General features: G+C 39.1%; 1 protein-coding gene across 1 annotated transcript in view; it reads right to left on the bottom strand.

Annotated features, from left to right (window-relative positions):
* Positions 1 to 4,198, bottom strand: part of mbtps2.L (membrane bound transcription factor peptidase, site 2 L homeolog) — a 31,580-nt gene extending 27,382 nt beyond the window's left edge. The window contains exons 1-2 of the mRNA XM_018246260.2: positions 3,977 to 4,198; positions 686 to 834 (exon numbers count right to left, since the gene is read on the bottom strand). Of these exons, the coding sequence (XP_018101749.1) occupies positions 686 to 834; positions 3,977 to 4,051 (224 nt within the window). The 5' untranslated portion in view covers positions 4,052 to 4,198. The remainder of the gene's footprint in view (positions 1 to 685; positions 835 to 3,976) is intronic.
* Positions 4,199 to 12,040: the final 7,842 nt, after the last annotated feature.

Raw genomic sequence — 12,040 nt, 5'->3', positions numbered from 1 at the left:
AATTCTATTTAGAAGTTGCAGATTTATATTTCATGATTTATAATGGGGATTATAGTGTGTAAATTTAGCAGACTTCTTCAATGACGTACATACTACATCATTTAAAAAAGTTATACCCCCCCTCCATAATTTGTCAAATGGAGGGGGGGTAGAGACGGATAAGCTTCAAGACAGGCATTTAACATTCAACTACAATTGCCCTTATGCTTTGCTCCAGTTTTTTTTTTTTTTGGTGGTTGCACCTTTAAGTGCGCTCAGACATGCTGGGATTTGTATTCAGGAAAAGCTGCAGATTTATATTTAGCTTACAAAGAATTCTGCATGTAGAAAATCAAAGATAGAATAGCTCAAGGAGCGCATACAAAGAAAATATACATTTTGTTGGGGTATGCTTGGACTGATGATCCAAAAAAGTGCGATAAAAGTGACATTGTATGCACCAGATCAAGTAGAAAGGGAGAGTGAAGGTAGCATTTACTGGTCACCTGATTTAAAGAAAACCTTTAATTTACTTTTAGATACAGGGTAAAGAAAATACCGTTCTACTAAATCATGTAGCTAGGAGAGGCATTAAATGATTTTTTTTATAATAAAATTTGTAAAGTTGTAAATTTTCTGCCCTCTACATTGCAAAAATCACAACTTAACTGGAAATATTTTCCACAAAAACAGAATTAAAACATACCATATATAGAGGAAATTAGGCTTCCAACGGCCCCACTTATAGAAGAGGCGATTAAAAAGTGTGGTTTGCCAGCGTATATGAAATGGCAAAATACTGAGCCCGTGAGACGCCAGCCATTCTTCATAGGAGTTCTTCAGTGACTGAGATGACTGAAAGACAAAGGACTAGGATGTTAGTGCATTTTTACTGCTATTATAGGTGTCATAAACATAAAAAACACAGCTGCTATGTTATTTAACTATTAAAATATTAATGTTTTGCATACAAGTAGTGCTGTGCATTGTCCAATGTTTAAAGGAGAACTAAAGCCTAACTAAAGAAGCTAGAAATGTTGTACATTATGTTTTGGGCTTCTGTACCAGCCCAAGGCTACCAGAACCCTTTAGTAGTAAAGATTTGTGCCTCTGAAGATGCCCCAGTAGCTCCCCATCTTCTTTCTGCTGACTCACTGCACATGCTCTGTGCTGCTGTCACTTACTGAGCTTAGGGACAATATACAGTACACATAGAATATAAATGTCACCATATAAGGCTGATTAGTAATGAATACAGATAATTATTACGTCACCAGTGCAATTAGCATCAGAATTTAATAATCAGCCCTGTAGAATCATCTTATATTACAGTCAAACATAATTTTCTGCTGGATAATTTGTGATGACCCCTAAGCTTAGCTTCTCAACAGCTGCTCAGAGCCCACTGAACATGTGAGTGTCACAGACACTTTCCAAGATTGTGACCCCCTGTGACAAGTTTGAAGTCCTGGATCATTGCTGCTATTGACAAGCTGAAACTTTAGGCTTTAGTTCCTCCCATTTTTATGCAATCTTTTTGTTCATCCCACTGAATTAAAGCTGAAAGTCTGCAGTTCAACTGCATCTGAGTTGTTTCATTGAAAATTCATTGTGGTAATGTACAGAACCAAAATTAGAAAAAAGTTGTCTCTGTCCAAATATTTATGGGCCTAACTATATAATCCATCGCTGAATGGCTTAGTACACATTCTGCTTGGATTCCAAGAAATAGAGTAATCTGCAGAATGCAGCCACATTAATTGGCAATGAGCTTTACTGAATTTTTTTAAAGACATCCAGGGCTGCTTTGATTAATGAACATTTGCCCAGGTCCATCATCATAAACTTCGTTCAGATACAGCAAACCCTTATTTCAATCAACTGGAAAATCTCTATCATATTACCTTTTTAGAAAAAAAATACTTACTCAGAGCTCTGCATTATTAACCTTGAGCACAAAGAGCATGCAGTCCAACTAGAGTTTGTACATTGACAGTGCTATAAAATGTACATACAATGCAAATAAAAGATAAATCCAATGAATTACAGACCTGTCACCCCTCCCATATTTATTGCAGGACACCCTGAATTATACCCCCAACAGGGTGGACAAGGACAGTGGAATGGACAAAATGGGTTACATATGCTAAAACATTACCTGAAAATATGACAAACTACATTATGTAACAAAAAAAATCCTAAAGAGAGAGAACCAATCATAAAACGTAAATTTCATGTAATAGATTCCTGGCAGACAGTCATCAAAAATAAAATGTGTATTAAGTGAGGTTTGAACAGAACTGCTACAATTTTGAGGGGTGGGGGAGGCTGCTGGAACTCAGAGAGATGTCAACTAACCCCCATGTCCTATTCATAATGGTGATAATGATCCTGGCTTATTTTATACAGTGTCCTATGGCTCCCCATAATGGTGATAATGATCCTGGCTTTATTTTAATCCCCTGCAGCGACACGGTCTGCTTCCTCTGTAGTTAATAGTTATGATTTTATGCATACATTGCGATCCATTCTGCTTCTGTTTTAGGTAGGGATGCACCGAATCCACTATTTTGGATTTTGCCGAACCCCTGAATTCTTTGTGAAAGATTCGGCCAATACCGAACCGAATCCAAACCCTAATTTGCATATGCAAATTAGGAGTGGGAAGGGCAAAACAATTTTACTTCCTTGTTTTGTGACAAAAAGTCACTGCTGAAAAAGGCCGAATCCTGAACCGAATCCTGGATTTGGTGCTTCCCTAGTTTTAGGCATCAGTTGTCAGCACTTCTCTGACCTCCATGCTCCTTACTCCATTATCTGTCACCTAGTCTTCATCATCCACCATTACCCGGATCACTTACCATAAGATTGCACTTTTAAAGTTGGGTTCAGAGAGAGCATTAGTGTAAGGGGAAGAATGCACGCAGGAGGAGGCCTGAAAGATCATGGAGGAGGTATGAGCACACATGCAGCCCCAACAACTAAGGCCTTATTACTGGGAGGGACCAGAATGGATAAGGTTCAGGTACACATGTTCTAATAAGCAAGACCTAAACTGGACACTGTCATTTTAAAGTTAAAAATGATCACCCTAATGGCATGAGGTCAGTACATAAAAGCCATCTCTGCCAGTGCCAGGGGCCCACCATAGCCACGATGTGTGTTTGGATATGAAGGAGTGAGGTACAGTCCCCTAGAATGAAGTTGCCTAATGTTGCTAAACTGCAACTACCAGATTTTCCAAATAAGTCAGATGTAGGAAAATAACAGCCAGCAGGTTCATGAAACACTTGTCCATAGACTATATACTTGTCCATAGACTATATACTTGATTATATACTTGTCCATAAACTATATACTTGATTATATACTTGTCCATAGACTATACACTTGACTATATACTTGTCCATAAACTATATACTTGTTCATAGACTATATACTTGTCCATAGACTATACACTTGACTATATACTTGTCCATAAACTATATACTTGATTATATACTTGTCCATAGACTATCTACTTGATTATATACTTGTCCATAAACTATCTACTTGATTATATACTTGTCCATAGACTATATACTTGTTCATAGACTATATACTTGTCCATAGACTATATACTTAATTATATACTTGTCCATACTTGACTATATACTTGTACATAGACTATACAATTGACTATATACTTGTCCATAAACTATATACTTGATTATATACTTGTCCATAGACTATACACTTGACTATATACTTGTCCATATACTATATACTTGATTATATACTTGTCCATAGACTATATACTTGTCCATAGACTTCATGGGGTCAACTGCCAGTCTGCCCCCAAGGAAGCACATTTCGGTGATGACAATTGTCCATGAGGAGGAGGTATTTAGCCTTTTGCACTGTTGTCACCCTAAAGTTGATAAACCCGCGTGTGACACCATGAATACCTCCCCGCCTCTCATTATACGTGGAACAGTCCGGCCTTTAAATGCCTCACCGTCAGAAAGGTGTCAGCCAAGTAAATTGCGCACCATCCCCCGAGAACCACCACAACCAGCGATATCGGAATCATTGCGGAAGAACCAGAAGCAGAGCCATTGAGAATATTCAAATTCTATAGCAGCGGAACGAATAACTCCCGGTATCCTCCTGATCTATGTGTTTGTTCCACATGGGACGTTTCCGGACATAGTACCTATCAGAATGCTTCTCTTATTGGCTGTCAGCGAAAACCGCATTCTTCCATGTTTGTTACTGGCGGAAGAGAATGTTCAGGCTAAGCCAGCCTCAGCCTAATATAAATACAAGTGACTGCTACTGTATCCGTTTGTAAGAAAGCGGATGTATTTTGCAAGTCTTGTATTATTTATGGTTAATAAAGAATAAATTCTGATATGTGCTGGAATCTAGCAACAGTTTGCCATCTACCTGCTAATAACAACATTAGCTATAGAGGATGCAGACTCTGTGACTGCGACTGATGGGGAAGGAACCAATGGAGATTAGGGCGCCCAAAGGGCCATTGAGTTATTAACATAACATTAGGTTTATTACAGCGCTTGAAATCAGGGTATTTTTGCCTCATAGTAAACTCAAGTGTGGAGGGAAGTAGATACCGGCACAAAGGTTGTACACTGCATAATAGAGGTTGCAAAATGTTACTATATATAGATAGATAGATAGATAGATAGATAGATAGATAGATAGATAGATAGATAGATAGATAGATAGATAGATAGATAGATAGATATGACCCCCATTTGAAAGCTAAAACGAGTCAGAAGAAAAAGACAAATAATTAGAAAAAATAAATAAAAAATGAAGACCAATTGAAAAGTTGCTTAAAATTAGCAACTCTATAACATTTGAACCACCCCATTAAAGGATGCCCAACCGGCAACCTGCAGTCCTCCATCTATTGTTAAAGTGCAAATAGGTGCCAGTAGAATGCTGAGAAAAACAGTTTGCCCATCACCTTTATATAATGCCACCTTTAGGACCCCAGCCTTTGCACTTTACAACAGAGCCCTCTTTTATATCTAGCCAGACATATCTGACACAATTTATAAATGTTATTCTGTGATAAATGTTTGCTGTCTGGTGTGGAAATAACTCTATTACAATATAGATGAAAAAAATGTCATTCAGCTCCAGCTATCAATATGAAAACGATTTAACTATTGCACGGTGTATATATAATGGAACTCCGTAACGGCATATAATTCTGCATCAGCTGAGCTCTCCTGTAATTTTAAGGGTATGAAGAATGGCTGCAGTTGCTTTCCTAATTTACCACTGGAGCAGTAGTAGTGCCTTAACGTCACGTCAACCACATTTTAAAATGCATTGTAGCAATGGTCAAAAAGAGCATCAATCCCTTATGGTCTTTTGTAAATATCACCTCATCTCACCAGTATTTGATCCTTATACTATTATTATTAACATGTATTTATAGAGCCCCAACATATTTCGCAGCACTATAAAGTAAATGTGTTTATACAGCTAAATCACATACGTAGAACTTATGAAGTTAAATACATCACAAACAAAACAGGTACAAAAGGTGAGGAAGGTCCTGTGCAAGAGGGCTTGCAATCTAAAAGGAAGGGAATAAGACATAGGTATGGGAGTGGGCAAAATCAGAATTAAGTGGATGAGAGATGTGGTACTGTATGTGGTATTGTGGTATTAGTAACTAGTGTAATAACTTATAATAAATATCATTTATTAACATATTAAAAAATACAGGGGTAAATTTACTAAAGGGCGAAGTGACTAATGCTGGCGTAGCCGTTGCTGGCGAATTTTCACCTGTTTGTGAATTTGCCCCACAGTCTTACCTCACTATGACATATATGGGCAGATTTATAATAGTGTGAAATGAGAGCTCACCACAGTAAAATTCCACCATTTTCTATTCATTTCTGTAGGACTTTTAAAGAGAGATGTATTTATCAATGGGTGAAAGTTAGCGTTCACTGTTTGATAAATACACCACTAATAATACCTTAGAAATTAATAGAGAGTGGTGCAATTTTATTCTAGCGAGGTCTCATTTCACACGATTATAAATCTGCTGCATAGTACCATCAATGGTACCACCAACTATGATTTAGTGCATTTGCACCTATTGCAGCAATATGCAATAGGTTGTGCTTATAAACACCTTGATAACTCATAAAGGCTTCAGAAAATGAACTCCTTGCTTGTCAGTATAAGCCTTGTCTATATCAATCTCTATTCTTTGCATAAATGTGATACACCAGTTGCAAAGCCAGTCTTGATTTTAGACACCACATTTGGCTATACATGACTATAATATACTGAAATCTGTGCCTTTATCAGCCTTTTGAACACACTGGGGGTCATTTATCAACACTGGGCAAATTTGCCCATGGGCAGTAACCCATGGCAACCAATCAAATTGCTGCATTCATTGTTCTACTTGCAGCTGGCTTTAAAAAGCTATTCACTGATTGGTTGCTATGGGTAACTGCCCATGGGCAAATTTGCCCAGTGTTGATAAATGAGCCCCAGTCAGTGGTAAGTGTATGCTCAACACTGTAGTTGAGCCATGAGAGTGCAAACCCTAGGCCTGAGAAACGACAATGAGATCCCACTGAGTTCTTCTGGCAACATGCATATAAGCAGACTCTGATGGTTGTCAGTGCTTTCTTTTGTGGAACAATATTTAATATAATTGTTTGTTTGATGCATTTTCGTGTGCAGGGTAGTAATTACAGTATATTATTTCAGTTATACTTGTTTCACTACATGCATACATTACTTACCCGAAATTGTCATAATGTTACTTTTTTGTGGTTATTTATATCTTCTTTTAAAAATGCAGTACCAATCTACCCAAGAAATCTGTAGCTATCTACAGTGACACAGTACAATCTGTACTAATGCACTTTCGTTTTTAATACAAAAATAAAAATACTGCAACTTATAAGTAAAAAACAAATCCTTATCTCTCACACATTTTCCAGTTTTAGAGCAGAGGTAATGAAATAATTCAAAGGACATATGGCTCAGAGACACTTATGTGAATATGTGGTAGGTAGAAGGTGTTTCGTTACAACTCTGCTTATGCTGTGTCATAGGACTCATGGTGCTCTGAGCGCATCCTAGTTTCCATAAGTAAAACTCCCTGAGGGTGTTGTACCTACTATCCATGTTTGCAGTAAACAAGTAAGGCTTCTCTGATAGGATATTTCTTACTGCTGCTGCTGCCAGTGAAAGCAAGTGATTTAGAAAAAGGATCAAACCTACTTACTCTTCACCTAAACTACGCATATAGTATTCAAAGTACAGTTATGGGACCTGTTATCCAGAATGCTCGAGACCTGGGATTTTGGCATTAGAGGTCTTTCCATAATTTGGATCCCTATACTTTAAGTTAATAAGAAATCATTTAAACATTAAATAAACTCAATAGGATAGTTTTGTCTCCAGTAAGGATTAATTATATCTTAGTGTGGATCAAGTATGAGGTACTGTTTTATTATTACAGAGAAAAAGTGTATAATGGAATTTATGGGAGATGGCCTGAATAACGTTTTCCAGATGATGGGTCCCATACCTGTATATTAAATACCGTTGATACTGTAACATAACAAAATTGCTATCATCTTCTTATGCCTTATACAATGACTGCATTTTCAGTCACTTGATTGATTAGTCTTACCACAATATTATGAGAGGGAAGCACAGTGCAAATGTCCTCCAAAAATAGATGTTTGCTCATGTCAACTTAATGTAGCAATGAAAACCTATATGGGGAGTCAGCAGGGATATGTGATGTGGTTTATTCATATAAGTCTGAGTAGCCACTGGAAAGATAAATGTCAGTGTTGTGCTAAACAGGTTTGTTAAACACGGATTTCTGTTATTTCTTTTGTTTTGACTATAGGCACCTGTGCATTGCTATAGTTTCTGTTTGGGTATAACTAATCAGGTTAAAACTAGACATTCTGAAGGAAAAAAAAGGAGGCACACAAGGAAAAACACACCACCACCAGATGTGCTGTGAGTGTGACATCACGTTTTTTACAATCACACTAGTGTGTGGGTGGCGTGTTTTTAAGATTTGCATCAAAATACAGCACTATATACATTACTCAAACGCGGGACTGTCCCGATTTTGACAACTCAGCCCGCAGTCCCGGATTATGATTGAATGTCCCGAGTTTCTCTTTGATCTCCTACGCTGAATGGCCAGAAAAGATACAATGTTTCTGAAATGTAATTAAATAAGAGGCCTTTTGGCAGAGAGCTTGGAATAATTGACACCTACATTAGATGCATTTGTAAGTATCCAAGATACGCAAAGGGACAATTGTAACAATTTACGATAAGCAGGTCTTTAGGGGAAACTGTGACTTGCAGTTTAAAGGGCAATTCACCTTCATTAGCAAAACAGTAATGACACATAAAAACTGACCATAAAGCTGGCCATAGACGAGCAGATTAACCATTCAGATGAATAAAGTTGTACAAAGAGCAAATCAGACTATGTTCTGGCCATTAATTGACAGACAGCAACCGTTTGAAAGTTATGTTCAACAAATAGTTGTGACTCTCATTGATATCATCAGATAGGCAGTACTTGCAAAGATATTATTGGTAGCCGATATAAATCTTTTAACCCGTTGAATGACAAAACGACCGATTGCCATGAAACGAAAAATGTCGGGATGCTATACACACGATCAAAAAATTGTATGAATCTTCATTTCATGCAACTGAATCTTTGTGTTTATGGCCATCTTAAAACCCCCAGAAATGTGTTCAGACTTTCCATAACCTGCCAAATTATGTAAAATGGATGTGGTATTTAAGGGTAACATAAGCGTGGTTAAAATATTGTGAGGTATGCTCATGTTGTGTGCTTCCTTGTAGCTCAACTACAACTTAGGGGAACGAGGCCTGCATAAGGCTGATGTGAAGTTAGGCAGGGTCCCTTCCCCCCTGTAGATGAGAACGTGTAGTTTCGGTCCCTCTCAGCCCTCCCCCCCTGCTGGGGGTAGAACAATGGCCCAGGACTTTCGGCGGGAAAAAAGGGGGCGGGCTGGAGGGCCGGGCCAGGGGGCTGTAAGCCAGGAAGGGGTTCTTAAGGAGAGGCAAAGTGGCAGCAAGACAGATAACTTTGTTTTTTCTTTCTCCTACCCTCCCAGCCCAGGTCAATAGGAAGAAGTATACGAAAGACGGTGCTCCAGGGTTCTCGCAACCGATCGCCTTGAAGGGGGTCAGGAAGGAATTTTTTCATCAGGCTGCTAATTGGCTGAAAGCACCTGAGTTTTTTGCCTTCCTCTGGGGTACCATTATCTGTGTTGGTCAAATAGGTACTCCCATGACACAACTGCGGCTCCAGGAAGATGGATGGTTTTCAGTGAAGTGCAGGCCTATCCTTGGGAAGTCACGAGTGTGGAGCAGACTTTGACTGCACGGTCTTGTCTGAGTCATGCGAGAGGCTGGGTTAGCGCCAGTATTGCACATGATGGGGGAGCAGGAGGATGGGCTACTCGTTGGTCAACAGAGGGCGCTCTGCCCCATGATCCCTGCTCCCTTAAAACGTTTGGTTACGGTATGGGCAGCAGTCCCATGTTCTTCACGAGTATAGGAGCCGCAGCTGGTGGTCAGGGTGTACCTAGTCCTTTAAATATAAAATTGTTAAATAAAAAATGTGACCTCCACAGATTTTGCCACCATAACAAGTCTCTGTGTTTTTATTAGGTCGGTGGTAAACACAATCGAAAGGGGGTAGGGGGATCCTTTTGCCTAATACATTTTGGGATTCCTGCACAGAGGGTAAAAGAAAGGAAGCAGCAGGTCATAAAGTCTTGGTGTTCACAATAAGGATTATTTAGAGAGCCAAACTTTAACTGACTGGTGATTCTGAAGGAAAAAAGCCAGAGATAAGGGCCAAAGAAAACTGAAAGGACTAACTCTAAGATATACTGTATACACACTTCAATCAACACCTTCTTGCAAATAAATAAATACATGTAAAGACAAGTGTATGGATTATAGGGTTTATTAGGATTATAATGCAAAACAAATTGTTGTTATTATTATCATCACATATTTGCAAAGCGCCAACACAGTAAATGGGTGTGTACACTGAACATACAGATTTACATTTACAAAGAAGAAATGGAAGAAAACATAGATGCTAATATGTAAGGAGGAGTGATTAAGAAAACAAAGAAAGTGAGTGAACAGAGAAGGAAAAATAGTTTGAAGAGTTGGCCTGCTGTTAAAGGTTCTCCAATGGACACCGTCCTCCGGGCCCCCCAGCCGCAAAGTCAATCTTCCGGCAAACCACCTCCCCTCCCTCTTCCCATGCATACACATACCTTTTGCTCCCTGCCCTCTTGCATGCTCCCTGCCCTTCCTCCTTACCTCCTGGACCTAAGTATGTACTTTGGCCCCGCATGCGCGCGCATATCTTTTACTGGTCTGAGAGCTAAGGAGGAAGTACAAGGAGCGGATCTGGACTGACGGGGCCGCCCAAAAGAGCCGGTGGCTTTATTTATCTATAATAGCAGGGGCATTAAAACTTTGGAAGCTGTCAGGAAAACTAAGAAAATCAATATGCCTTACACTGGAATTATTGCACACAGAGCACAGATTAAAAAACTTTTAAACTGAGTCATTAATTCTGCAGTGATATTTATACATTACCAGGGGTATACATTGTCTCTCATAAAGAAGTTATGCCCCTGGATGCCTGGTATACAGCCTGCACTGTTTTTGCTGTGATGCATGTCTGTTTTTCTTGGTTTCATAGTGGTAGGAAGGGATGTAAGAGGAAGCAGACCCTGTGGCTGCAGGGGGCCCAGGAGGTATGGGGGGGCCACGAAGCCCTAATTAATGAACAATTTCAACATTTATTGGTAAAATGGATAACCACTGGGTGCACTAAAATTAATTTGCTGTGGGGGCCCAGTATAGGGTTGCCACCTATTCTGGAAAAAAATACCAGCCTTCCTATATACTTATCTGTTTTCCCTATTAATAACATTGGGATCAACCATCATTTATACCGGCCAAGCCGGTAAAATACCGGCCAGGTGGCAACCCTAGCCCAGTAACATCTAGTTACTCCACTGACAGAAGGGATGACTTTCCAGTCCCTGAGAACAACAGCAGTGCTCTTAAATGGCATGTAAAGGTAAAAACATAAAATCCCATTTTTACTTTCTTTAATGAAAAAGAAACCTATCTCCAATATACTTTAATTAAAAAATGTGTACCATTTTTATAAGAAACCTGACTGTATTCAGTGAAATTCTCCCTTCATTTACTGCTGTGGATAGGAATTGTCAGATGGTCCCAAACTGTTGAGCAGGAAAACAATCATACTTATGAACAGCAGGGGGAGCCGCAGCCTTACTTCTCAGCCATGCAGAACTCAAACAGCTTTGTTTACGACGATCCCTAAGCAGCCCAGACCACACTGAGCATGTGCACAGTCTTGCAAAGAAGTTTAACAAAGTTACAAGATGGTGACCTCCTGTAGCCAACTTTGAAAGCATAAATTATTTGTTTGATTAGGTTTGTGGTGCAGTAAGTTCATGTTTATATTTAGTATACAAAATACAGCATTTCTAGCCTTATTCTATTTTAGACTTTACATGCCCTTTAAGAAATATGGAAAAAGACCCAAAACCACATACCACAAATGAGCATCAGTAGCACAACATACTCTTCCAGAGTTTGTGGGAGAGCATGTATATCAAGGATTTCCAACCTGCAGCCTTCCAGTTGGTGGATTTGAAACCCAAAATATAAGGTTTTGCTTAATGAAAACAAATATAATTTTCGGGAGATCAGCTAAACAATTAGCTGTAAACTTTGCTGAATTCATTGTCTGCATCTAAAAATCTGTTCCTGTTACAAAATGAATACCAATCCCAAAATTCCCTTTTGGGGCTTTGGCCCTACCCTGCATGTTGGCAGGTGCTTAAAAGACTATTGCCTCTGGGCAGCAGCTTGCTAAACATGTATTATTGTTTGCCTGGAAACCTAAACCACTGTTAGCTGAGCAGGTGAC

The sequence above is a fragment of the Xenopus laevis genome, chromosome 2L (genome assembly GCF_017654675.1).
Source record: "Xenopus laevis strain J_2021 chromosome 2L, Xenopus_laevis_v10.1, whole genome shotgun sequence".
In the NCBI taxonomy this organism is placed as follows: Eukaryota; Metazoa; Chordata; class Amphibia; order Anura; family Pipidae; genus Xenopus; species Xenopus laevis.
The sequence above is the reverse complement of the archived record's forward strand: the minus strand, read 5'-3'. Positions and strand labels throughout refer to the sequence as shown.